Source organism: Balearica regulorum, chromosome 2 (genome assembly GCF_011004875.1).
Source record: "Balearica regulorum gibbericeps isolate bBalReg1 chromosome 2, bBalReg1.pri, whole genome shotgun sequence".
Taxonomy (NCBI): Eukaryota; Metazoa; Chordata; class Aves; order Gruiformes; family Gruidae; genus Balearica; species Balearica regulorum.
Window position 1 is genome coordinate 72111863 of NC_046185.1, and position 27928 is coordinate 72139790.

The 27928-nt window shown below is 40.7% G+C and overlaps 1 protein-coding gene across 2 annotated transcripts in view; it reads left to right on the forward strand.

The window, feature by feature from the left end:
• PTPN3 (protein tyrosine phosphatase non-receptor type 3) overlaps positions 1-27928 on the forward strand; it is a 178781-nt gene that overhangs the window by 3065 nt on the left and 147788 nt on the right. Inside the window, exon 1 of one of the 2 annotated variants that reach the window (XM_075744677.1) lies at positions 19222-19531. The exons of the other annotated variant lie outside the window; for it this stretch is intronic. Coding sequence (XP_075600792.1) covers positions 19504-19531 — 28 coding nt within the window. The 5' untranslated portion in view covers positions 19222-19503. Of the gene's footprint in view, positions 1-19221; positions 19532-27928 lie in introns of those variants that run through there. 2 annotated transcript variants of the gene reach the window in all.

Genomic DNA, 27928 nt, shown 5'->3' on the forward strand with positions numbered 1-27928 from the left:
TTCTTCTGGCACAGTGGTAAACAGGCTTCTCAAGTACATGACACAATCCTGCATAGTCCTAAATAGCTACTGGCAAATGCAAACTTTAAAACAAAATCATAGAAGCTATCTTTTTGCACTTCTCCTTCTGTGTTATTGTGTATTGTAATAATGGTTTCATAATTTTTTAGGTATTTTGAATGTCTTCTGTTAGTTTGCTCCTTTTGGTAATACCTGTATATTGCCAGTGGCCAGATACTTTTTCGTAACTCTAGGAGGGCATATGATATGACAAAAGCACATTAATTTAAGCCTTTACAAAAAAAAGGAGGGAAAAGAAAGTAACTTTGTACTGAACAAAATTGGTCTGAACAATCAATGATCACCCTCAACCCTCATTCCCTATTAATGACCTCACCGATTTTGTTGAATTGCCTACCAAATTTGCCAGTAAAGACTTCAGATTTTTTTCTTTATTCTTTTCTTTTTTTTTTTCTTGGATTGTGGATTGAAATATTAAATCATGTCAGACTAAGAACTGGTCCCAGGTGGACCACAAGAAAAACAGCCAGTTATCTCCTCATGGACAGCTACCTTTTAAAGATCTACCAGGGAATCAATTTTTAGTCTATCTAATGCACACCCTGTAAATTCCATTTAATGCACATTTTAAATCAAAATGTCATATGGTGTTAAATTGAGTGTCTTGAGAAATCAAAATATACTGTCCCAACACAGTTACTGCTCCTGACCAGACCTGTCATATCGTCAAAACAAAAGATTTATTTAAGGAAATCTGTCTTCCAGGGAACTGTGTTGCCTGACTGTCAGCTTTTTCAGCTCTGATTTTTTGATAACTTGCCAAATTAACACATCAGTGTCTGTCAGCCCAATCTATAGCTGTAGTTGGCTAAAAGGAAATGAAATCTATATCAGAAGACCAGATATATCTTCAAAGGAAGAAAAAATAAACTGAAAACAAACCAAAAGTAATACGCATGTTCTTCATATGTTCCTCATCTCAATGCCACATCGGAAGATATTTCCATGTGAATTCCTCTCTCTTGACTTATCTCTGGAAGAAGGGTTTATGCAATGCAAGGGTGGAGCCCAGGTAGAAATATAAGGACAACTGTACCTGTCAAAGTATCTATCTGAATAGATGGCCCACTAAAATGCTTCTCTGAAAAACGCATAAAGTGTGCGTAACCAGTGCTGGCTACTCGTTTTGCACGCAGATGATCTGAGTTGTCCCAGAAACGTGCCGGGCTCCACTGGAAAAGGAGCCGGAGCGAGCACCCGAGCTCTGCAGGCACCTCCGGGGGCCTGGCAGCCGCGCAAAGGCTGCTCACGAACCCTGAGGATGCAGGGACTTTGCCCACACAGCGTCCTTGTGTTTAATGTTTTGCTGTTTCTGCTGCTGTGGTAACATGGGTGGGAATGCTACCAGCAGCTGGAGGCGTTCAGCTCCCCGCGCAGGAAGATGGGCTCTGAGGGACAGTGAGCGGCTGGCCTAGGCTAGCTTTGCAAGGAAGGGAAACGATATTGAGGAAGAAAACAGCAGAAATGAGTTTAAAATGGACTTGGAATATAATTTGCAATACCGTTCAGCATACACTTTGCGTCTCAAAGGCACGGACATCTACGGTCCGCTGAGCTCCTGGGTCTGGAAAGGTTTCTGACTCTTTGGAGTATTTTTCCTCATCAGATCTGTGAGGTTTCTATTGTGCTGGATTTCCAAGGGACAGAGGCTCTACTCCATTGGCCATATGGAGCTGTCAGCAGCGAGGGGTCTGCTTACTTGCATTTATCCTCACCATCCTATAATGTGATCCTTGCCTAGATCATTGCCTCTAAAAAAAAAAAAAAAAAACAACCCAATTCTGCTATCATATTTTTGGCCCAGTTATGCTGACAATTGCATCACCACCGAGTCAAAGTTGTAATGGGGTGACTGAGAGCAAAACTTTGCATGGTGTTTCCTTCCCGAGGGATGGTCTAGCTTGGAGCGCTGCAGTCAGCAGGGAACTCTGTCCCTTGCCGCTCATATGAAAAGGAGCTAGGTGTCAAATCCATGCAAGATTTTCTGACCTGGGACTTGACCCAACTGAGACATTTAAGACTAAAATCCCAACAAAGCTGGTGGTGATTAAGTTCAAGGACTTATTTGCTCTTAAGTTTACCAAGAGCTTGGAGCTGTACTTCTGTGCATGTCCTGAGTTGTCCCAATCTCGGTGGGGTTGAGTAAGCAACTGAAGGTTTGCTTTGTACATATCCCTAACTAAGCCTACTGGAGGGACAGTTGGTCCCACAAGTGTCCTCAGAGCATGATCAGCTTTCAGGGACCCATTTCTCACCTTATCACATGCAGTTGCTGTTTGCTGCTGAATTGCAAAACTCCTCTCCTCTGCCCGAGCACTACATAGTAGTCTGATTATTTACTTAGAGGACTTGAATATTTTAATTCCCTATTTGAATAGGGAATATTCGAATATTTTTGGACCCAAATATATTTGGGTTCAAATCTATTCGGTCTATTCTATTGAGAGAAAGCCTGGTCAGCAGGAGAGAGGCTACTCTGGCAACAGGCAGCCATGCCACTGGGCTGGTGGTGGATACGGCACTCATCCCAAGCAGAGCTGGGCAGGCGGGGGGTTTTAGTTCCCCTGCTGGGAGCTCTTTTTCTTGTAGTTCACATACAACCACCACTGGTTAAAAACAGAAAATCAAGCATAGACGAGGGCCAGAAATCTGGTTGCCCTCATGCCAGGTGAGTGTCCTGAGCATGAGGAAACACGACGCGGTTGCTTAATACGCTCTTTCTCTTTATGGACTAATGAATCTTGAATTGTTTTCTGCACAGTTGCAGCTGGAGGATGAGAAGCATATCCCTCCAGCCCACTCACACTGACCTACTTTAGAGCTGCTAATTGCACAATCTCTGGGGACCAGGAGGGGTTGAAGCCCCCCTCCCACGCACACTGTGCAGCCAAAGCAGGGAACCAAACTTAGGACATCCACTTCCCAGGTTACAGCTTTAGCAGCAGAGTGTTACATGAATGTGTGGCACCCGCACCAAAGGAGGAACATTAAAAACAGAAAGTCTGCTCAATTCTCTGAAGGAAAAAAGAGAAGGGGTGAAAAAAAAAAGGGGGGGGGAAGAGATAAAAAAGGGAAAAAAAAATGCCCCAAAAGCTGTATTTTGGAAGGGATCTGGTCTGCAGTCTGCAGATCCTGACCAACTCCAAGTATCTCCTTGCAGGTCTGCCAGGTGGGTTTACAGGTTCCTCTCCCCACCTAGCCAGCTTTATTGGCTAGGTGTAAGCAGGTGCATGCTAAGCTGCTTGGGGTTGTTATTGCAGGCACCTAACACTCTTTGTGCACTTTATAGATCTCTTACTTAGGATTCAGACTCTGCTCGAAGGCCTGAGATCTTAAATACAGGGTATTACAACAACTTATGCTGAGTCACCTAAGCCCTTTATTGAATCTGGCCCCAATGCATTTTTCAGGCTTATTTGCAGAGCAGCAGGTATTATTACCAGCAGTAACTGGGTTAATAACAGGGCCTCCAAGAGAGAAAGCAATTTGTAACACCTGTGATGCTTTGACTGAAACATGTTCATTATCCATGTTCCCAGTTATGTAATAAGCAGAACAATAAAAAAAAAAAAAAAAAAAAAGACTTCTCTTTGCAGAAATCTCTATGGTGCCTGCTGCCCGCATCTGGCCACTGTGTCCTGTTTGCTCAGTACTTGCACAGTTACAGTTGCCTGGAACATCCTCAGCAGAATGCCCCTTGAGTTTTAGTAACTAGGCATGGATTAAAAAAATAAATACAGCAAACGCGAAAAAAAACCCAACCCTCAGACATTTATCTTCACTGTGGACAGACAGTTGTTGCAGACTCAAAGCCTGACAGATGTGGTTTGCTGGCAAGTGGGTGAGAAAAAAGCAATATTTTAATTCATGTTGGGGGAAGGGGTGAGGCTTTTCTTCTTCAGTTTGAGAGAAAAAGGTCTGAAAACTTTCCAAGTTGTTCTTAGCAGCTCCACACACAACATATGGTCCTTCCTGAGCTTCTGACCATTCCCAATGTGGGACTCTGCCAAATGAAAGTTAAACAAAAGTTACCCTTACAAAAATATTTAGGAAGCCCTGCTTTAGAAGTGAGTGCACATGTTGGCTGTGACTCAGAGCACACCCACACACTGGGTAGACAGATTAGCATCTAAACCACTAGGCAAGTTCCAATTCTTGCTCAGAAGGTCAAAAAAGCCTGGGAAATGGCCATTGCTCCCTTTCTCCTCAGCACAATTATTTTTTTCCAGATTACAAAGTCATTTTGGATGGCACAGCAGCAGTGAAGTCAACTGATTTATTGTCATAAACAATTGTGTTCCAAGTTGGGAACCAATTTTGTAATTTCTGGACAAAAGAATAAAGAAAGGATAAAAAAAATATAAAAAATAACCCCCCAACACACCAAACCCCAAACCTTTTCCTTTGGATTTGTTTGTTGTAACATTTGTTTCTGCTCCACAGAAACCATTGGGATCTGTAAAACATTTACTAGGGAGGCACATATTAGATGGAAAAGAGATGAAAGCCAAAAACCTCCTTGATAATATGCTTGTTTTGTCCAGAACTGGAGAAGGTCAAATCTGATGTTGTTTGTGGGGTTTTTTTTAATTTGGTGTCATATTATCAGAACACAACAGCTCAAAAAACCAAGACTGCCATATGCATTTCACTTGACTTCCACATACTGTAGCTGGGCTGTTTCCAAGCCACCTGTGAATAAAGTCTCTGCAGCTCCTCTGGTGTTACCGTGAAGGTAACGGATGCCCACCCCCTCTGCCCTCCTTCCCATGCTGAGAGGACACAGGGATGGAGTTTGGGGTAGAGCTGATAGCACTAGGAGCCTTTATTAGGCCAGAAATTAAGTTGTCCTGAAGTTGGAGGTACCTTCTATACAGAAGAAGAAAAAAAAGTTATCCACCAAAAATTTCCATACTAATGCATATTTTATGGGTTGTTACTAAATGGGTTTAATATAGCACTGGAAGTTTGTGGGTTGTCCTGAAACCCTAGGTGTAGTCTTTTCTAGAAACCTCATGCAGCCTAAAACATGAGTAAGAATATCGGTGACATCAAAACAAAGAAAATAAAGCTTCTGGAGGTGACAAAAGTACATAAATGAGAGAGAGGCATAAGTAAGGTCAGAATCAAAAACAATGTCAAGATTTCCAGCCATGGTATCAAATCAAAATCTGATTGCGAAAGCAAGCTGGCTAGTTAGGCAATATGCAACATCAAGTATTCTAAGTTAGCTCCAGGGTTTTTGTCTGTGCTTCATTCAGTATTTGTGCTGTTGTGGTCCAGATAATGAGGAGGCATGGAGAGTGACAGCAGAGTCTGAGTAGAAGAAACAGTTTTTCATTTTTTCTTTTTAATGATAATGGAGGAAAAGGGTCAGAAAATCACAATGATGTGAATTTCAGTAATATGGAAACAGGCCAGAGCTATATTCACTGCTGCAGACTTGCCACGGAGGAAATACAACAGATCTACAAGATGAGTGGCTATTATTAATATTGCAGCTGTACAGGCAAAGCAGAGCTTAGTTAAATCTTTATTAATAGTTAATCCCTTGCAAAACCATGGGTGGAAATACTAACTCACCTTGCTGGCTTGCGGTTTGGATTTCTTTTTCCCGAGTATGGCTTTTCGCTGAGCTGCCCATTGATCTCTGGGCTTCGGAGACAACTGGCCTTATGATACCCCTAGAGAACCCTCTGATGGCTTTTCTACCTTCATTCCTCCCACTGGTAGTCCAAGAATATGGACTATAGCTCCCACTTCATTCACATGTGTAAGACAAACTTCTACAGAAATGTCTAGAACTAGTGCTCAGTAAAACCTGCTTTTCTTCTACATTTGCAGTGCCATTTCAACAAGCTAGCTCTTGTTCCCTATTCCAGAGTAACCACTGTGTATTCAACAGTGAGGGTGCTCTTGCCAAAATGTTTTCCTTATCAGGATCATGCTTTTGCAAGATGAAATGTCAAAGAATCTGTATGATTAATCTTTTGAACTTTTCCTGTTAATAAATACAGAATTCTCTCTGGTTTCAGAAATGTTTTCCATTAACTCTTTTCCTTCAACACTGAGTGGACCTTTTGAAGTTTATCAGAATTATTTGGGATACTATTTCTATTTGGAGTTTGGGGTTTTTTATTAAAAAACAAGCAAAAGAAAATATGACACCAAACCAAAACAACACTTTTCATTAAGAATATTTTTCTTTTTCATTCAATTTTATTTTATTTATTAAATAAATGAGGGCAGGTCCTTTCCTGCCATCATAGTCCTGCAGGAAGGAGCTACCCAACCTTCCTACAAGCAGTAGTTCATGCTCAGAGAAAACAATACCGGGCAATTTTGTTATGCTTCTTTAAAGAGAAATTACCCAGGAAAAATAAAAGTGTGTTTCTGTAGGAGGTGCTGTGCTGTCTATCCGCAGGGATGGCCCTGAGGAGCAGCGAGGGACCATTACTGCTCCGGAGCTGCAGCGTTCCCCAGGCGTGCAGGGTGGCATCTGCCACGGTCATGGCACAGGACGGGCTGGCAGCCCCTGCATCCCTGTTGTTTTGTAACCACCTGAGATGACAAGAAGCTATCGGCCATTAAGTCTGTTTTAATAGCTAGTAGTCACGGCTTCTATGACTGAAAAGCCTATGGAAACTGTGGTTCTGCTCTGCCAGTTTGGATTTTGCCTGTGGCATTTGTTTATATGTTGCGGGAGGGCTCAGGCAAGTTGTTTTCTTTTTCCCACACCTCAGTATCATAGTTTGCTGTTTTTTCACCTCACCTTCCTTGTTAGCTTTTTCCTCCTTTGTAATACCAGCTTTCCCTTACTGTTGATCAGAGAGGGCCCTGCTCTTGGCAATTTTATGGAAAAACCATAATATATGTGGTGGAAACTAAACAGATTGCACCGTTCCTTCTCTCCCAGCTCTTGCCGGGAATATGAGATATACATGTGTAAAGTGAAATCTTATTTTTCCGCTCTACAAAAATCAAGAAATAGGTGTAATATCTAAAATTAAAAAAGCATTTTAGCAATCTGAAGTGTACTCTTATTAACACTGGGGCATGCCATTTTCTTAAGTGTATTTGATGCCATTAAGCTGGAACTGATGACACATTTAATGCCTCAGGTCTGCAGTGGTTTTTTTGAACAATAACTTTTATTGCTACTCTGCTATTATTGCCTGAATTTTTAATGAGGCCAATGAAACTGTATTCATCAGATTAATTTCTCTGAAGTATTTTGTCAATTCTAGGAAATGAACAAAAAGTTATTATATAAAAGAAATACACTGTGTATCTGAGACTTGAAGCAGAGCATATTAGCAGTAATTAAGTTCATGCTTATTATCTTTACAGCCCCATAGGTGTGTGCAGTGCTTTGTAGGCAAATATAATGACAAGCTTGTGCTTTTTTTTCACTAAGCAATAATCTATCAGGTGATTCATTCTGTCAGCTTGATTTTATATGCTCAGATAATCTAATATTGAAAACCTGGAAAGATGCATCAGACTAGTTACTGTGATGAGTAAGCAAAGAGCATGCACCACATGCTGTCAGTGAAAAGGAAGGGCTCATATATTTTTAAAGGTGGCCACCATGCATTTTACTAGATTAAATCCTGTTTAACCAAGGCAGGAAAATGGACCTGCAAGGCATTATTTGAATCAAGTACGTCCCTACATCTGCTGAGAACATGTCAGCACTGTAACAAAACTCTTGCAAATTCTTCCCACTGCCCCATAGACATAGTCCTTTCCTAACCTGGGGTGCAGGTGAGTACAAAGTACGAGTGTTGATTCCTAACAGAGTGATAAGGGAGAGAAAGAAAGCTAAAAACTGACAGCAGGATACATCTATTTGGCAAGTTCCATGTGCTTGAAGGAAAGACACTATCAAATTGGACTTGATATACTGGCTTCTTCCCTCCAGAAAGATGCTTGCATCGTTTACCACTATTACTTCTCTGCACAGAATGTATCATCTGCTGTGTTTTGTGTCAGATAAAATGAGTTAAACAGAAATCTGATTCATGAAGCTGGAATCTTGAGAGGATAAGCTTCCTGGCAAAAGGGACTCCTCTCCTCTCTGGTCTGATTAGCACTGATGATTCTGCTGGGAAGGAATACTTAATAAATAACATATCATGGGCTATAGAGATGTATAGGTGTAGTGGATATTGCCCTGGACCCTGGGCACAGTGGCAGTGCAGCTTGCACATTTCAGTGAAGCGGGGCAGTTCCTAGCCTGGCAGTTCACGTGACTGTGCATACACAGAAAATTTGACTTTATAAGGATACAGCAAATTCCTTCCTCGCTTTTTGTGCCACTGGAAGATGTGTCTGACATGTCCAAGAGGGGTGTAGTGATTTTCCTGAGTCTGAGCCACAAGACATCTGCTGGAGAACTAAAGGGAGGAGAATTTCTGCGAGTAATTGGTGGTGGTGGATGATAACAGCTTCTCCAGGGCTGTGGGCTCTCTGCCGTGGGAGGGGACCGGGCTAGCCAGGCAGCTGGGTCCCAGCCCAGCTCAGCAATACCAGCTTCAAAATAGCCTGTGCTGGCTTCCTTCCTCGTATCTCCAGAGTTTCACCCCCGTGCCACCGCATGCCTGCTGCCAGCCGTGTGCCCTACCCACCCTACGGTGGAGGAGCTCATGGCTGGAGACCCACTCCATACACAGGCTGACCAGCTCGCGGCTTGGGCTTCACCTTCCGAGTCTCTGCAAGGACAGGGTCAGGGTGCTGGTTCTGTGCTGGATTTAGAAAAGCTCTGATAACATCTGGTACCTCCAGAAACAGTCACTGAATTTCTTTGTCATCTTCAACAAAACACTTGTAGGCCATGTGTCATGGGTGGAAATAGGACTTAATAAAGAATCACAGGTCTTTTTTGTAAACCACTGTCAGACAGTCAGTGTAAAATGCATTGAGTTGCATAGGGGTTTTTTTAAACTGTAAGCTTAACAAAAAACCAGTTCATTTAAAAAAAAAAAAAAATGAGAGGGAGCTGGCTGTGCAGAGATTACAAATCAGAAATGGATCAGCAGCTTTTAAGAGAAAATCCACCTTGTCTGCAAAGTATGTGGAAAAAAAAATAAGAAAGAACAGATAAAGCAAATAGAAAGGACAGGTGAAAGATGCTACTTTCATTTTCTGGTAGTGTGCCAATTTGCAATTGCTAGATATTAGCAAGGTGAAAGGTGTGAATTACAATGACAAAAGAGTCATTAAGCCAAATTCCAACAAATATCTTCAAACTTCGCCGTGTTTCTGATGTAATATAATCTCATTTTAGATCTATGTTTATGTTTAAAGGAATGAATTAACCCACTTGGTAATTGCAGACTAGTTTATCCTGCTTTTGCTTACTATGGGGGAATAGCGTCACGGGGCAGTTGGTACAGAGCACTCAGTACACCCTAGTTGTCTATGTTGCCTTGCACAGGCAATCACACTGTCACTTGACTCTTTACTGCCCCTAAAATGTACCACGCTGATTAGTAAACCCAGGCAGTAAACCTTTGTAAGAACCACTTACAGTGGAGATTTTTGTTTTGAAGAGAAAATGGTGGAGTGGGACAAAAGGCTACTCAAAAAACCCCTTGTTTCCTCTATCAAGGATTTTAAGAACTGGTGTTTCCATGTTTTTTTTTCTTCTAAAATGGCTTTTGGCTTAACACCGTGTTTCCCTTGGGCTTGAAGTTCAACTGGTGCTTTTCTTAATCTCTCCTTTCAACCCTTCTCAAACGTGATCTTTATCCTTCCTCTGCCTTGGCCTGTGCGACCACCTAGTGCAACCGTTCCCGGTGGGATCCTGGTATTGCCATTCCCTGTCTGTCCGGTTCACAGAAAAGCCCAGCTGCATTTGGAGGTTTAAGGCCACTTCTTTGGAAGACAGTATTTGTGATTTACTAATAAACTGTGAACGGTTTCTTCAAAGCACTACTGATTCTTCTACTCACATTCACAATATGCCATAGCAAAGGATGAAACAGGTCCACTTCCCCATCTCTGAGTATTTCCTTGAAAACATGCATATGTTCCTTTCGACCTGGATCCCCATCACTGGCTGGGACCAACCTGCTGGGTGATGGGGAGGCTTTTTCTTCTCTTCCAGGGCCTGTCTTTCTGTACTTGAAACCTCTCCATAATACTCACAGATCATTCAGTTTCCTCAGATTTCTAGACGTAGCAACAGTTTGGGATCATCCTTTTTTTTTTTTTAATTTATTTATTTATTTATTTTATTTTTTCACTGTGGGAAATTGAGGGAAGACAATATCCTTTTAGGCAACCTGGTCTAGTGGAGGGTGTCCCTGCCCATGGCAGGGGGGTGGAACTAGATGATTTTTGAGGTCCCTTCCAACCCAGATCATTCTGTGATTCTATGACTACTCTCAGGGGAAGGCAATGTCTCAGTATTTGGCTTCCCTATTGTTTCTTCAGAGCCTTATCCTTGTCTCTGTTTTGCTGTTTTCTTGTTGTTTCTTTAAAGCTTTTGGTTTAACCCTATGCATTCAGCCAGGAGACCATCGTGCTGACAGCCTGAACTTCCCAACACTGGTGACAAGCTGTTCTCTAAGTGGTGGGACCATAATGCAAAACTCTCGTGCAGATTCTCCCACGTTTAGTAAGATGTGGTTTTGTTTTTCTACTATTAATGGTGTATTGATAGTGTTTCTTTTCCAACTTTACTCACCAGACTGCTTTCCTGAGATTGTAAGAACTGCAGAACTTTTTCTGACAGTTTTGATCAAAACTAGATTCAAAACCTTTTGGGGGCGTGGGAAGAGAGGAGGAGGACAGGCGAGGAGAGAAGACGACTGCGAGCATGGTAATATAATCTTTATTTCCTTAGGACACCAGACCAAAGTGTATGACAGATAACTTTCTCCTCCTCCACAATACTCCAAAATAAAATTTTAGTGAATCTGAATAAAATGTCAAAATTTGAATTTGTTGAAGGGAAACATTTCAATGAATCCAAAAGAAAAGTGATTTGGAACTGACTTTTGGAGAACTTGAGAACACTGTAGCCTTCTGTTTTTAAGTAAACTAAAAATTAAAAAATAACCTTCTCCAGAACCCTGCAGCCCTGTATGGGAAAAAAAAACTTACTACTTTTTTCTTTTTTCCTCTTCTAATCCCTACTAAGTACATAAAGGAATCGGATTAATGCATCAAGTATGTCAGCTCAGAAGATAAGCATTTTCAATTGTTGTAACAAAGCAGTAATTGCTCCTACAAGTTCCAAACATCTGAACAAAGGCAGGTCTAGCAGATGTTTTTTTCTTTTCACATCATCTCAAACCTCTTGACTAATTTCTTATCCACTGGCCAAGATTCAAAGAAAGCACTTAGATGAAAAGCAGGGAAATACAAAATCTTTAGCTTATGTAAGTAAAGGGATCAAGTCTTTGTTTTGTGATTACAACGACAAAGACCGTAGCCGTTCCTGTTCGTCCGTGTTTCCAATGCAAAATCATTCTGGGTGTTGCTCTTTCTAACCAACAATGCGATTCTGCTGTTAGGAATGGAAAGCTCCACAGCTTTCCCAAGTAGGGTATGTTGCTGGGGTTTGGAGTTTTTTCCTTGTTATTTTCTTTCCACTTTTGGACTTCAGTTGAAGCTGATTAAAATGAGAATTTCCATGTTTATTGGGAATCCAAAGATTCCGAAAAAAGACAAATATTTTACTCTAGAGAAAAAACCCCAATATTTCAAAATGCTCTTCACAGCAGCAGGAAAAAAAATGTTTTGGAAAGAATGAAAATGTTTTGTTTATGAATGAAATTGAGCTTGAAAGTCCACTTTCCATGATTTCCATGTGACTTTTAAGATCCAGTGAGAGGGACCAGTTGTGAGATAAAAGTCTGGAAACCGCTGGCTGAGTCATCTGGGATTTGAGGCTTTCAGACTCCGTACTGAGAGTCTAAAGCTAAGTTTCAGCGAAGCTAAAACTCTCAGGTTATCAGACTTGTGTTTCTGTGGCTGGAGCCTAAGGGATTTTTTACTCCATGTGGCAAGGCCATGCAGGAATACGACTGAAAAACCCACAAGTATTACAAGTGCTACAAGCTGTGGAAGCACCACAGACCATCAGGTGTCTTCTCACAGTATCTTGTTTCATTGGCAGCTTTGGGTGATTTATTTTTTTAACAGTTACACTTTAGAGAAACATTTTAGTTCTCAGAAATGGAATTTTCCAGTAAAAACATTTTGTTGGAAAATCCTCAATCACCCTGACTTTCGCTGCGTCTCTCAGACATGTTCATTCTTTCAAAGTTGGGACACAGGATTTTTAGGAATAAATAGAGTGTAAATGTAGTGGACTTGGAGGAGGTAGAGGGTTTATTAGACATCTGGAGGTTGCAGTATAATGGGTGCTGTCCTACAGGGTGCTATGACTACATCATGTGTATTATACAGGTTTAACCACATTTTTGTGAGCTATTATTAATGCTGACTTGCAGCATACGCCTTTGGAAGCAGTACAGTCAATGCATACCTGCTTACGGTGGGAAACTAAAAAGCCTCAAATTTCCTCTTGGCTGGTTCCTTCCTCCTACGCCCAACTTGGTCCATACCATTTGAAAACAGAAGTTGATATCAAATCATTTTCTATTGTTGGAAAAACACTCATAAGGAAACCCACATCCCCTGTTGTAAAGACATTGGAAGGTCGTGGAACAGGTAAATTTGGAGACTGCTTCTTTTTAGACTGTTTGCATATGTGTCATCTCCCTTTTTTGCCCTCATCTAATATTATTTTAGCAGCGGTAGCAGGAACGGGCACTTTAGCCACTTTCTAATCAAATTAACCAGGCCTCCTCCCACTCCGGTGGAAGTCTGGTTGGATTTTCCAGCTTGGATTTATACCCTATGGACACAAGTTCAGAGGCGCTTTATCCACTCTCACAGCTTTAGTTGTCTTGTTGCTGAAATTGAAATGCTGCGGTAGTGTTACTTTTGCATGGCTGCACAAAGATGGATTAGCTACTGTATGAAAAAACCTGAGCTATTTAAGTCAGCTGAGGTGATCAGACTTATTAAATGCAAAAATCTGACTTAAAATCAGAAGCAGAGAACAGGATAGCAGAGACTGGCAGGTTAACAAGGAAAATGTCTGGTGGATTCAGACCAGGCTTGTTTTAGTATCAGGAGGAGCCACATGGAGTTGGAAATATCCATAGAACAGGCAGGTCCTGAGCTGCAGTCCTCCTTTGCACTAAAACCCGGGTGGAGAAGGCGCTCTGCCGGCTTTTATTAGTACAGCTTCAGTTATTTCAGTGCTGTTTTGACACTTCACAATAATTAAGGTATCTTTGTCTAAGGTATGTTTTATCTCATGGTCTTAAATTTGCAGGTAGGAAAGGTTATTTTTAAGGAAGTGCTTATAGCCCAAAGTCCAATTTCTGCTTTACTGGTATAACCAAGAAGAAAAAAAATCAGACTTTCTATTTTAGATGCTTGTGTTCTAACAACTACTTTGTATCTATTTTTGTACTAAAGTTATGCTAATTTTCAGCTTCATTAATTAATTGGTGCCATGAGTGTTGCATCTGTAAAAGATGAATTTTTTAATGATCCCTTTGGAAATGGCTATTCTTAAATGACCAGGTATTTAAAGCCACCTTCCTGAGATGGATTCACTTTGGGAACAATCCCTGCGTAATTAAAAATTATTTTTGGGTTTTTTATTTATTCATAATTTTTTAATATGTCTGAAACTCATTAGGATGTGAGACTTCATTTATTAGAATATCCTTGAGCAGGAGCAATAGCAGTAAGATTCACTTCATTAAAGACAAATGTAATCCTTACAGTAATCGACCTACTGTTCACAGCAAAGAACTTCATTAGCCAAAGTTAATTTGAGGCAGAAACCTGCAAAAGTTAAAAAACCCCACCAAAAACTCAAAGTGAAGGTTACTAACTTTTGTCCTCCCTTCCCTGGTGGCTTTGACATTCTGAGGTTGTCTTTCCACGTATCACACACAATGAAGCCATGTAAATTAGCATGGGCTTCAATAAAGCTGTCATGGATTATGGTAGCTGTACATCTAATCCCAGCTGTGGTTTCACCTTTGGGAAGATTGGTAATATTGCAGTCATCACTGAACCAGTGTTGGATTCATTGGGTAGATAAATACATCTCTTTTTAAAAGAAAAAGTAGCTGGTCTCTTAAGGCTACCCCACTGTTTCACATCAGTTCATCCTGAGGATCAAGTGATACAGACAAGGTAAAAGGTGAGGTGTGTTCTGCACCCTCCCTGCCCTGCTTTCCCAGAGAAATGCTGGAGGCTTCAGTGCTGCAATTCCCTGGTGTGCACTTCATGCATCCTGTCCTACTTGCTCCCTCCAGCACCGGGGCCCGAGCTGGGGCAGAGAAGGAGGAGGCAACTACAGGCTTCCTTGCTACCTAGCCATGCCAGGTTCATAACTTTAGGAACATCCTTTCATTTCCAGAATCTTGTACGGGGCTAAATCCCAGTTTCTTGCTTGCATTTTCCAGTTGTTTTAGGGATGAAGAAGCCACAGGGTTACACTGTCTCTATGCAGCACCTAAACCATCATTTTCCTCTGAACCCCCTCCTCGAATTCACATATTGTTTACTGAAACACACCCAAGTCTGAAGAGAACGTGTTCCTAATACACAGGCTGCGCAAATCCATGCCAGCCATCGCTTTCAGTGACCATCAGGAGTTTCCATGGGCCTGTATGTGAAGTAGCAGCCCAGCATTCAGCAATGCTTTACCTTACTGAGTGTGAGTATTTCCAGTGGACAAACTACAGATTAGCCAGACAGCTAAGCTTTTCTACAGTGACCACCCTTTCCTAGGATGGTCTTTGAGATACTTATAGATACTAATGGCTTCTTTGAGATACTAATGGATACTAATGGAAAGGTGTTTTGATTATTTTTTTTTAAATATGATGTAGAAATCCAGTTGAGTGACTGCACACTGTGACTTTCTTTACCAGTGCTTTTATGCTGTTACAAGTATCAGCAGATTACCAAAAGTTGTGTGTGGAAAATAAAATTATGAATGAAATCCCACTATGATTAATTTTGGAGCTCCAGCTTCCACAGCAACAGGTTTGAGATTTATTATTGCACTCTGTATTGCTGTGATTGAAAGCTGAAGACATTTAGCACCATAAAGAACTAGGAAAAAAAAGCCCTTGAAACAAAGTTGTGCCTTGTTCTCATCAGGCTGTGCATCGTAGTGAGGAGATACCAGATCCTGTCCTTTGATCCCCAAAACAAAAGCAGACAGCATTACAGCCTTATGAGTTTGGAGAACCCAGGTGCAAGATGCTCTTGGGGATTTCCTTTTCAGCTGAACACAAAACCATTGAGGTTCAGGAAAAATATAAGGAAAAAGAAGTAAGGAATGCAGAAGATGGTGGCATCTTCCTTCAAGCACACAGTCCCTAAAAAGCGATGACATTTACACCCCTGTTCCTTTCTGAACTTCAGCAGCCTCTGCTATTGCTGCTCCCTGTGACTCACGATTTATTTATCTCAAGAGACATTATAAATTTGACACTTAATTCACTTCTATTTTGGATAGAGTTGCTATTAGCTTTTCAGTTTTATAAACAGCTGTATGCAGATGATGAGATATCCAGGCTTATTGTTGTTCTACAGGTGTGTAGGGCAGGTCACCAGTCACAAGCCCAATGAGGAGGCAGGGATCATCACGGAGGCACGGCCATCCCAGCGGCGCTGAACATCACATTTCATCATGGCTGTTGCCAACAAGGGTCCCAGTGGGTTACTGGTTGATAGGGATGACTGGGAGCAAAGGAAGGTTGCTTGGTTTTGTCTTTGGAGATCATCACTGCCAGCACCCGATCACAGCACTAGGTTATCTGCAGCACAACTTTCTAGACGACGCCGTGGATAAAAACCTCACAGCTCCAGGAAGCGACAGCTGGCCACGTCCACGCAGGTCACTCAGTGTTCATCTACAGCAGCAATGGCAGTGCAGCCAGGACACCCGGTACTTTCCCAGCGTGTCTGCAAGCAGAGTGTGAGCGGGCAGAGCTCAAGTCACTGCAACCACCGGCAGTGTACAAGAACATGCAGGGAAAACAAGGGTAAACCCAGACCCAGAATTTCTTTCTATGGAGACAATACATTTCAAATGTTACTGTAAAACAACACTGAGAATGGTACGAGCTGACAGAAACTAAAGTTAGTTTGCTTTCCTCCTCCTTCTTCAGAACTGGAATAGCAGACTTTCTGCCTGCGATAATGTTTCCTATATTATTTTTTCCACATTATAACGCACTTTCATTCATTAATTTTCTTAAAGAATGGAATGTTTACTTCCTTCCTGCATTTGGCATTAGTTAATGAAGTGCAAGCAAATGTTAACTGAATTCGCAAAGATGCGTATCTGTTCTTTCCTGTTTCTAATTAAGGTTCAACGCAGCCAAATGCATGTGGGGAAAATCTTATTCCTATGCTGGAAACAAATGCAAGATTCAGCACACACACACAAAAAGTTAATTTCAAAGCTGTTTGTGGCTAAAAATAGGAGAAATGATTATCTTAGAATCAACAACTGGAAGAGCTTAAAATTGAACTTGGGTCTAAAATCCAGAAGTCAGCAGGGTAGCAACCTTCAAATTGTTCATGTCTTGGCAATTGATCTCATCCCTTATAAACAGACTTTGTATGCCTTGATATTTGGGCATGGATGAAAACAAATGCGTAGGAGAAGGATTAAGAAGAAATGGGAGGGAACCTTCAGGCTCAGGGCATCTTGAATGACTTCTGTTGAAAGAAAACAGAAGTATCTTTGATATGGGGCTACATAAAGCATGCATGCATTATCCCAGTTGCTTGTGTTTCTTTATTTCAATGGTTAAGTAAGAATCAAAATTATAGCTTCATTGAAGTCATGGGCAAAATACAACAGGAATCTTTTAAGTGGACATTGTGAGATTTACAACTGAAAGATAAATTCATCAGAAGTGATAGAGATAAATGAATGTTTAAAACCCATACTAAATTAATGCAATACACCTTGTTTTGAATAAGTAGGAGGTTAACAATTTGTGCTTGTATTGACCATGTTCCAATTCACTTTAACTATCTTAGGGAAAGGTGAAAATATAACTAGAAAATAACAGTGAGTGTCATAAATACTTGGTCATGCCTGTTGTTGATATATTTTGCTGATCCAGCTGTGTTTCTTTAAATGTCACAAGAGAATATTAATTTTATCTAGCTGCGATGATTTTAATGCTCAGTGGTAAAGGACAACTCCTTCTTTATCCAGCGTCGGGGAGGGAAAATGCTATGAAAGAATGTGTGGGGTGTATTCTCCCTCATTTTGCTTTAGCTAGATCTACGTAGCCCCTCTGCACTTCCAGTGCTGTCAGCTTTCTATTGCTTTCAGGGGAGAGACGGATCCAACCCCAAGCCCTCAGTCCAGCAGGCCCTTATGCACATTGACCGCTGTATTACTGATCAAGGAGCCAAACGGTTATCACAGTAGGAAATGCCAAGGGGAGGCTCAAGGACTGAGTCGGCAGTTGGGAGAAAGCTAGGAAGCTGTCTTGGTGACTGGGACAATTACAGCCATGGACACTGCCTTGATAGAGGCACGTAAGTCAGGTCAAGTCTTTACCAAAAGTAAGGCATAAGCAGTTATAACTTGCAGATCTTAGAGTTTCTGCTCTCAGTTTATACAAGATACTGATTTTTGGTGTTTTTTTCTCCAATATGCCTTATTTGGAGCTAGGGTTTGAATCTCCTCAGAGTTGCAGGGCAGGCAAATCCTTGGTCCTACCAGCAAGGTAGATGAAGCAACAGCTAGTGTCACAATCTCAGTGCATGTGGCAGAAGGTGAACTGTGTGGCGTTACCCAAACACGGGTGATCCATGCATGACTGATGAGCTGCTCTTCTTCCTTAGATTCTGCAGGTATATAAACAGTAGGGAGATAGAGACAGGGCTATCGTTCACATAACCTCCAATTATGTCCATGCATGTCCAAATATACCACTATCATCATTGGTTTCCTAAGAGTGCAGAGGACTGCCATCACATGAGGTGACCCAGAACTGGTATCTGGGCTGCAGCACTGAATAATTTAGATCAGCTTACCAGAGTGGGTTGAAAACTAAAATAAAGACTTTACAGCTTTCCGGAGAATTCCACCAAACTGCACCTGCACAAAGGTGTTGCCTGTAACAGAAGCTATAGTAGCATAGTTCATGTCCAAAGGGAGGTGAAATCCTCTTTGTGATAAGCTTGTGTGTGCAGTTACGGGTGTATCTGTAATTATAGGCAATGAGAAAAAGTATGGCTTGCTCAATAATGTACCTCCTCCCGTCATGCCAGACACAGACAGGAACATGCCACATAATGGAGCGGTCACACTCTTATTCCTCCTCTTTCTCTTTGTACTATTAGCTCCCCTCTCTGCTGTTAACTCCTCTCCTCTGCTCAGTCTGGGTTTTGAGCTCTGCTTGCTGCTGAGCAGCCAACTACCTCCAGCAGTTCAGTACAGGACATGTATCACACACTTGTTCTTCCATTTGCCCTCATCTTAATTTACATTACTTCCTCTCTGCCAGGAATCTAATTTGATCTACATTGTAAAGCTCAAGCACACTTTTACAAAAATGTATCATCATAACAAAGATAAGTAGCAAAACAGATGCAGAGTGTTTGGGAGCATCCTTGGGAAACTGTAAGCTGCTTTCTGTGGAAAAAGCAAAACTCTTGAAGATAACCTTGAAAAGACAGAACTGTTCAGTGGAAGGGTTGTAATACACATTAGAAAGAGATTTGGGAGAGAGGAAAAACAGAGCTATGGAATGAAATCCTTAGATATGGGATTTGTATTTTGTGTTTAACTATTTTGGCTATTACTGCACATGATTTCAGCATCAACACACCAGAAACCACAGTAGCATAAGCAACAACACACTCAGCTCAGTTTACCAGGTCTAATTCAGCTGGGAGTTCCAGTGTTTTCTTTACAGCTAATGTCATATAGTTTTAAAACAAAAACAAAAACCACCCAAATCAAACCCCCTTCATTTCCAGAAGTCGTAAATTATTATTACCATGCTGTAACCTGGTGTAAACAGGTTCCTGGCCCATGACTAAGGCTGGTAGGCCGTCCCGCAGTGCGAACAGCAGCGTGGATGCCTTCCAAAGGCGTTGGACGCGGGAAGGGCTCTGCCCGGCTTGGAGTCCCGGGTATCCAGTTTCCAGCTTCTTGTTTGACTGAGAGCTTCAAGACTGGGGCATTTCTACAGGAAATGGAAAGCTCGAGGGCTGCAAATTTGGAGCTTTATGGAAACTACTTTGTTGAGAACAGAGGAAGCTGAAGGACTACCCGCGGCAGCCAGGTCCGATTCCGTATAAAGGGGCGCACCTACAGCAAACGAAGGAATGCGTTTCTCAGGAGGTACAAGTCCCTGTAAGTACCACCCAACGTGAACAGAGCAGCACGGGCAGGATCGGCATTTTCTGCAGAAATGGTCTTTTTTTGTCCCTTTCTCTCCGCGCCGCTCCCCCCCCCCCCCCCCCCGGCGCTGAGGACACGGGGCGGCTGCGGCCACCAGAGGGCGGCAAAGGCCGCGTGCACAACCGCGTGAGCGCGGCTCCCTCGGACGGGCGGGGGCGGGGGGGGGAAAAAGCCTTCAAAAGTTATAATTGTACACCAGGAAATAAGTGTGCTGTTCTCTCAAAGCCAGGGTACCGGGGAATTAGGTTGGGGTGGGGTTTTTTTTTTTCAGGTTAAAAGCTAATTTTATTTTTATTTCATGCTCTGATTCCCTTTTTACAGAAAAAAAAAAATAATGGAAAAACTGCAGCAGCATTTCCATAACCTTATGGACTCGCAGAAGTGCCAGGGCTCTGAAAGTTGGTTGGTTTTTTTCCCTCCAGCTTTTTTCGAGAATGATGATTTTGTTCGTGACCTTCTTACGTGCTTTTGCTAACTTCAAGCTGTTTTTACAGGCTTAGCTCTGGTGTTCTAACTGATCTCAGCTCTCTGATTTGTGAAGATTTTTTATTTTTTTTTTTTTTTATGCTGTGGATATCTAGACTATTTGGTGCCACAGACATACATACTTTTAAAGGCAGTTTTAATGCGAAGGCTTTATGCAAATTAGACTTCCGGCAGGTTTGTCACCAGAGTTGCTCCTGATTCATCCGTGAGTTACCCACCTGCAACAAAGCAGTTCTCTCTCCCAGCCAGTACGTTCACAAAGTTACTCAGAACTATCTACCTAATGTTGTTCACACCTTCTCTTCAGTTCAATTGTTGACTTTACTCAACAGGTATTTCCTTTTGCATCCACGATGAGATTGTACTGGGGTTTATTTCTGCTAGCGTCAGAAAGGGAGAAGGGCTGAGCAGGAGGTTGATCCTGTTCTTGTTAATCATCGAGCACTGTAAATTACTTGTAAATACAGGGTGAAAATCCTCATAATGCAGGAAGAGATGGAGGCGGTATCTTTTCTGTTTAGAAAGATGCTGCAGACCTCGCTGGTATATGCTATAGCCGTGAGATTCCATGACCAAGCATAGCATCCTTTGACCTCTATCAGTTTATCTAATAAAATATTACTTCTCTCTACAAATGCTGCCTTCTTGAAGTTTACCCTTCAGAATCCAATAGAAACCTGTAATCTTTGCAGCTATTTCCTATAGTGTATCCATTTGACTGGGTGTCACCGTAAGTAATGACTATGAGCTCCTCTGCCTCCTCCACACCTCTGTGCCTCCAGTACCCAGATCATTAATTTTTAGCATAGACACTTACTATAAGTACTGGTTGTCAATTAAAATAAAAGTCCACAATTACATCATGCAAAAGGTATTTTTGGCCTCCAAGGAAGCAGTGTATTGACTCATCAGTATGGTCTGCTAGCCAATTATAGCTTTATTTCTTACCCTTTAGTTAAAGTACTGAAAAGGCAAGTAGCCAACAGAAAGATAGGGAAAATATGGACCGACACAAACCTAGAAAGACAAGGTTGGCAGAAATCCACACTATTTTTGGCTGTAAATGACTAGTGGCTTTCCTGGCTCAAACTCCTTCAACAACATTCAGGACAGCCTGAGATTTGTTTCATTTTAGTTTTTTTCTTACATATTCATGCACTTTTGTTGCCATCAGAGGAAATGTTATACTACAGTTTCATGCACGCTTCCTAATTTTCTTCTTTTTTTTTTATTCCCACACATTTCCAATAATTTTCACTCCTTACAGTATTTTCCATCTGTTTTCCAGAGTACTGAGAACATAGGAGGCAGTTTTCTGAAGGGGAGGATTTTCTGAAGAGTTATCACCTCACTAGATTAATTGCTAGGCTTTTTCTTTAGCATTTGAATGTAAGTTGAACTAGGAGACAGCACCTAACCTGACACTGAATGAATTAACAGAACAAGAAAATAAAGTGATGTTTGTAGATTGTGACCCAATACAATTCCACCACTATGCACAGAAATTGTACCTTGAATTTTAAACATTCCCAGCTCCTATTAAGATTATTAGCTTTATTTTGGAACATTACCTTTATATTGGAACTATAAAACAAAATCTCAACAGCCTCTCTATGGCGAAGGAGAAGAGCTGATGGGAAGAGCGCTTTATGTTTGGGAGCAGGGAACTAGTCCTTTAAAGCATCATTCCTTAGATTAGACTTTCAATATGGATCACTTTAGTAGGTGCTAGAAATTAGGACAAATAACTTTCATATAGTTTTACTTCATTTTCTTTGTATTACTGAGAGGTCTTTAAACTGGGGCAGAGTCAGATAAAATCTCTCTCTCCTCTGAGATGGCTAATAATAGCAGTTTAAGAGATTTGTTTCTGAACCTCACACCCAGCCACCAGAAAAAGCATTCTTTAACTATAATCTATTTTCTCATTCTCAGCTAAATTTATGATCATATTAAAAGTGTTTTCCCCTCCTCCATACACTCCAAACAAACATGCTGCAGTTTCAGAATGGAAAGTTTTATTTGGTTGATCATACCATCTTGTATTAAATATAAGGTCAATGCCTTTCAGCAAAAAACTCTAGAATTAAGTCTGGAACCCCACTCATCTACGGGTCGAACTGTGTTTTTCCTTTCAAGCTATTTCTTCTGTAATGGCATACTTCTGCAAATGATAAACCAAAAATCCAGTTTGTAGGCAGGCACAGTCTTCCACCTGCATTTTGAAGAGGGCTATTAAAACATGAAATTTCAGTCTTCTGTGTAAAAGATTTTTGGCATTACCAGAAAACAGCAACACACACTGTTGGCTTTTTAAATAAGTAGATTGTACCATTACAAAACAGCAAGACCTGGTTTCCCAGGCAATGGGCGTCATAGAAAGTTTTGCTCTGACTCAGCTTGACCAAGTCATTTGAATTCATGCTCAATTTATTTCATTGCATTAATCCTTTTCAAGTTGTCTTCAGAAGTGACCGGCAGCCAACGCTCTCCAGTGCTCAGAGCCGTGGTGTCACTTTCTAAGCTCATACTCTCACATTGGCCCCGGAAATTCAATCTGGAGGAGTGGCTTAAGATACTGAAAGAACATGTCCCACAATAAACTTCTTATACAATAGGGTTGACAATGATTTTATTTCCTGCATTTCATTTCTTATTTTGTGATGTGTGGAGTTACAGTGCAGTTTTGTCTGATGAAAAAGATTTAAGACACCGAATGCTCTTTTCACTGGAAATATAAGCATAAAGGGAAAAACACGATATATCATTAATGCATTTGTTAAACCAGGCCTTCAGCTTACAAGTGCTTAGGAACATGCTTTAACTTTATGCACACCAACAGTCCTCTTCAGCTTCTATGGGACTGTATGAGCACAGAACGAAGCACACAAGCATGTGCAGTTTAGAGTCCCTAAGTATATATTCTTCTTTTTTAATATCCATTTAAATACAAAGATACTAGTTTTGTCATCAGGGGGCTTTTTACTCCCTCCCTCTATTAGAACAAAAATAAATAACAAGATTTAAAAGAGACTAAAATGGTTATTGATTTCTGCTATATACCAAAGTCTGCCTGGCTGAAAAATTTCATGAAAATCAATCTTCACATCATACTATGTTTTACACCCTTGGCAGAATATTATTTTCAGTGGTAAAGTACTGCATTGAAACAAGTTCTCTTTGGCACACAAAATAGACAAAAAGTATTTCTAAAAGGGATCTACTTTTATATGAAAATGGCATAAGTTTTGCTCCAATGTTAAAGAAATGATTGCTGTCAAATTCTTCAAGTAATTCTTTAAAAAACTTTACCAAGATGGGCAGCTCCTCATAATAAGCTGATCAAAAAATTACAGTTATAAATATTTTACTTACGACTTTTTCCTAGATTTTAACTATAAAAAGTAAATAAATGGTTCTGAACATTTACATGCTTTTGATGTTAAAATCTGTGCTACTACCATTAATATTTTGGTGTTTGATATTGAGGGTATCAGCTAAACTTTTCCATCAAGTTTGATCTTGCAAAGATAACGGCAGTAGCATTCTACAGTTAATATCCTCCAAACCAGTTCACATTCTAAATACTCCTATTCTAGCATTGACTACAAATTTTATTTACTTCTACAGTGAGCTATGAACAGTATGAAAGTTTATTTATTTGAAAGTGAGGTTTAAAAATACTAGACTTTTCATGAATATGTGTCTAAACATATAACACACACATCTTCCATTGTGGCAATTGCCTCAGTGTGTGGAAGAGACAAAAAGAAATTTAACTGCAAGGGATCCCTGGATAGCCCAATGAAGCCCCTAAAAGGCACGCACAGCTTACAGACGAAAGGACACATCACCCTCTCTGCCACAAATCCCCAAAGACTCCCAGACACGCGTGACTTGCAGGAAATGCCGACCTCTTGTTAGGATTCATCACATATAACTAAGCATGGGGACATCGCAAGCTCTTCATCCTTTGCTTCAGGCCTGCTATATTTCTTCCATTTCTCTGAGCTGCACCACCAGAATTTCACAGTAGATGGGAGAAAGGATTTTTATAGAAGTAGGGTCTGTAACCCTAATGCTGGACATCAGCACTGTTGCCAGGGATGAATTTACTGAACATGCTAACTCAAAGAAATTCTGTGCACGTGACAGTTGTCTTGACATTGAAAGGAACAAATCGGCTAGACCTGCACACTCTCATGCATAATACTGTTATATTTCTGGACTACTTTTTGCTACGAACATCCTATTTTTACAAATACGTTTTCAAGATGAGGTTATATACACACCAGATGATCTGAATAGCAACAAAGGACAAGTTAAATTCAGGTACAGTTAAAATAGTCTCTCTTAATTACTCCTTTGGTGTCATTATAATCAATGTAAATGGTGTTGTATTAACAAGCTACTGGAGAGCTTATAAACAGCTTGTGCTAAACTAGGGATTGAATGGCAGCTTAAACTCGGAGCTCTGTTGCTTTGACAGGATGAGCTCAGGCAATGGTGCACAGCAGTCACCCACGCCAAGAGGCAAGCCCTGTGCTCTCATCCCATGATCACTCCGAAGAGTAAGCCAATTTATTTGAACTACAGACATGAGAAAGGCTGGCTGGGCCGGGTTCTTAATAGCTTTTAAATACCAGATGCTTTTTGTGGTTTCATATCAGTAAATGATGCCAAATTTTTCCAGGGAAAGAAGGCTGCCCTCCATTTTATTTATTTTGAGAAATAAATCATTGTTTGTCTCTATGGACTTTTGCAGCACAGCAGCAATGAAGTTTGTTCCTCTTATCTCTGTAAGAAGTATGCATATACTGTACAGGAGAGGGGAAATGGGAGCAAGAAGAAATAGGTTGCCATTTCTTATCATTATTTTGAAGTTTCCTTTCACTTCTTCAAATGTGCAAAGAAGTGGCGAGACACGCTTTTGCACATAAGCTCTCAAAAGATCCTTGTAGCAACATATAGTCCCCCAAACCCACCAACTTTTCAGCAGGCTATCTGAATTACTTCTTCACTTCATGCAAATTGTGGCTGAAATTAGAAATGACCTTCAGAGACAGAACTGCAAATGATAGTAAGAACATTTGCAATATAGTCACTGGGTTTATGTTTCTGAAGGACCTTGTAAAATTCTTCACTTCCTTGCCTGTGCTGTTTTGGTGGCCAGCAGAGCAGAGGTCATTTTGTTTGTTTTACCCCTCTCATGACTTTGCTTTGCCAGACATGTGTCTGTAAGACACATCACAGTTCTTTAAAAACAAATTGTGTCATGTAGTAAAAAAAATACTTTAAAAGCATTGTGTCAAAGGCTATTTCTGTTCCCAGCTGTTAAAATTGTAGCACGACTTTGCTATTTTCTTTGCCTTTAGAAAGCTACTGATCTTATATTAGCAAGTGAGCCTAACTTCACAATTGGAACAACTGATGAAATAGAGTGAAATCAATAGTGAGGATGTTAAAATAAATATTGTGCAGAAAAATAAATGTTACTATTTATGAAGCAGGAAAGGTCACAGGCTATAGAAAATAATGAATGCATTTATCTGAACCACTGTATCACAGTCAAACTGAAAGCCCTCTGATCAGTGAGTCATCCCTTTGCAAATGTTTCTCTCTTACATCACTTATAATAGAAACTACTTGTGTAGCCTCTGCCTTTGTTGTCAGTGTACGAACCACTGAGGCATAGCTGTGGGACCCCATCATATATCCCTGGCTCCCCTTTAATTCAAGCAAAGCCTTGTTTGATGATAAAACTATTGCAGCAGGGAACTATATTTAAAACTCAGTGACTCATTCATCTTATGGCTTTTTTTGGAGTCATTAGTGGGTCATATAACTACATATATTTCATTCAAGTTCCTATTATAGTTCCTACCTATAATTGTAGTTCTTTTGCTCCAATTAATTCTCTTAATAGAATAGCAGTCTCTAATTCACTGTAAGCAATTCCCCCTCTTTATTCTGTGGTGTATTCTTTGACAGTTTTTTGACAGAGTCTAATCTGAAATTTCCAGATAGTAGCATACCAGGTTACAGCAGTGTTTGGCATTTGCTATTTGGAGCTATCGACTCATAAAGAAAGGTCTGGAGGAGAAGCATCAGGAATCCTACAGTTCTCTTGTAGCTAAACAGCTGAATTTTTATTTGCATAAAGGCCAAACAGCCCACTCTTATCAGCTTGATTTGTTTCTTTCCATACTTAAAATAGTCTTTCAGTTAGATTTCAAAAATCCTTTTGCTTTTCCATTTCCATCCAGGAAAGAAGTTACTATCTTTTTTTTTTTCCTTTTTTTTTTTTCTTTTCCCTTTTGAGTAGATATGAAAACTTAAGATATGTTTCAATAACAAACACATCAGTTTATACAGAATCTTATCATGCCAAACCATCTTTATACTCAAGCATCAGCAATGAGATCAGCTCTACTTTGAAAACAGTTTTTGTTAGCTATCAGGCTTTACAGAGATAGTAATGTTACCAGTGGAAGTGTTGGAGATTATGTCATATTTGTAATTCTAGAATTATAAAAGTCCCATATGGAGTGGAAAGCAGGAAAGGAAGAACATGTGATGGTGCTATACACTTGTTTATTTATAGAAATCATAGTGAACCAAAAGTACCCAAACTGTTCATATCGGCAAGCTAGCTCCACACAGGATCCACATGCATCTGAGCATAGAAAACTGCAGTTCCTAGTGGAACTAGATGCCTGGTGGCATCCAAAATCCTTGGTTTGCTCCTACACTTCCTAATAAAAATGGAAAAACATCTACATGTGATTCTTCAAAAATCAGCATGCTCTCCCCCACCATCCTGAGGATTTCAGAGCCATTAGATGCCACTCTTACCACATGTTTAATCTAGAAATGCTGGCTTTGATCCTTTACTAGGAAAGTAGGAAATAATGATTTGACTTCTTTCTCTATATCTAAAGCAATTTGAAAAGGTTGCTTAGGCACCTGGTCACCCTGGGGAATGTGTCTCGCTCTGCTCAGAATAATTAGGAATGAGAGCACTTGACTCCAGTGCCAGGACCTGGACAACAAATCTTGGTCCTCTTTACTCTGGAAAGGAACAAGTCAATCTAAGGATCTAAGGTATGGACCTAAGAGTCCAAAATAGCAGTAAAGCGCTTACATCCCTTGGCCCACTCTGTAGAGAAAAGCAATAGAAACATTCCTAGGAGACTAAAGACAACCAAGCCTCTATTACGTATGAACAAAAGAAATAGCCAGTGACAAATAACATTGAGAACATCCCCATTCCAAACTATTTAAAACAATGAATTTCAAAGGCTGTTATCCTTCCCTCCTGTTTCCTCTCCTTGCCCTCCCACTGCCTCTCATTACCCAACAGGCTTCTACTATCCACAAGCATTTACTCAACTCAGATCCAGGGCAGCCTAAGCCAATCTAAGGCCAAGCTGTGACAAAACCATCTTTTCCTTTGCTCTGGACACGTTTTCCTATTTTTGCCTTGCAAGGGCACCAGGGTCACCATAAACCTCATCACAAGGTGATTCAGGGAGAGGAAAACTAATCACCATTGTCTGCATAGCTTTGGACTGCCCCAAATTCTAACTTTTTGAGAAATCATGTTGAACTTCAGAAATGGTTTTGCAACAAAGAGGAAAAAACCAGAAGGTTATGTTTCTTCTCAAAACTGGCCAATACTTTAAAAGGGTTCAATAACCCCTCAAAAGATAGATTTGTGACAAGGAATATGTAGTAATCCAATATTAAATGGGACCCTGTAATTGAGAACTTTGCTAGGAGGGCACAATTATAAATCTATGAATGATTTTAACTCCGTTATTTCCTAATTTGGGGTGCATGACTCTGCAGGCTTAATGCTCT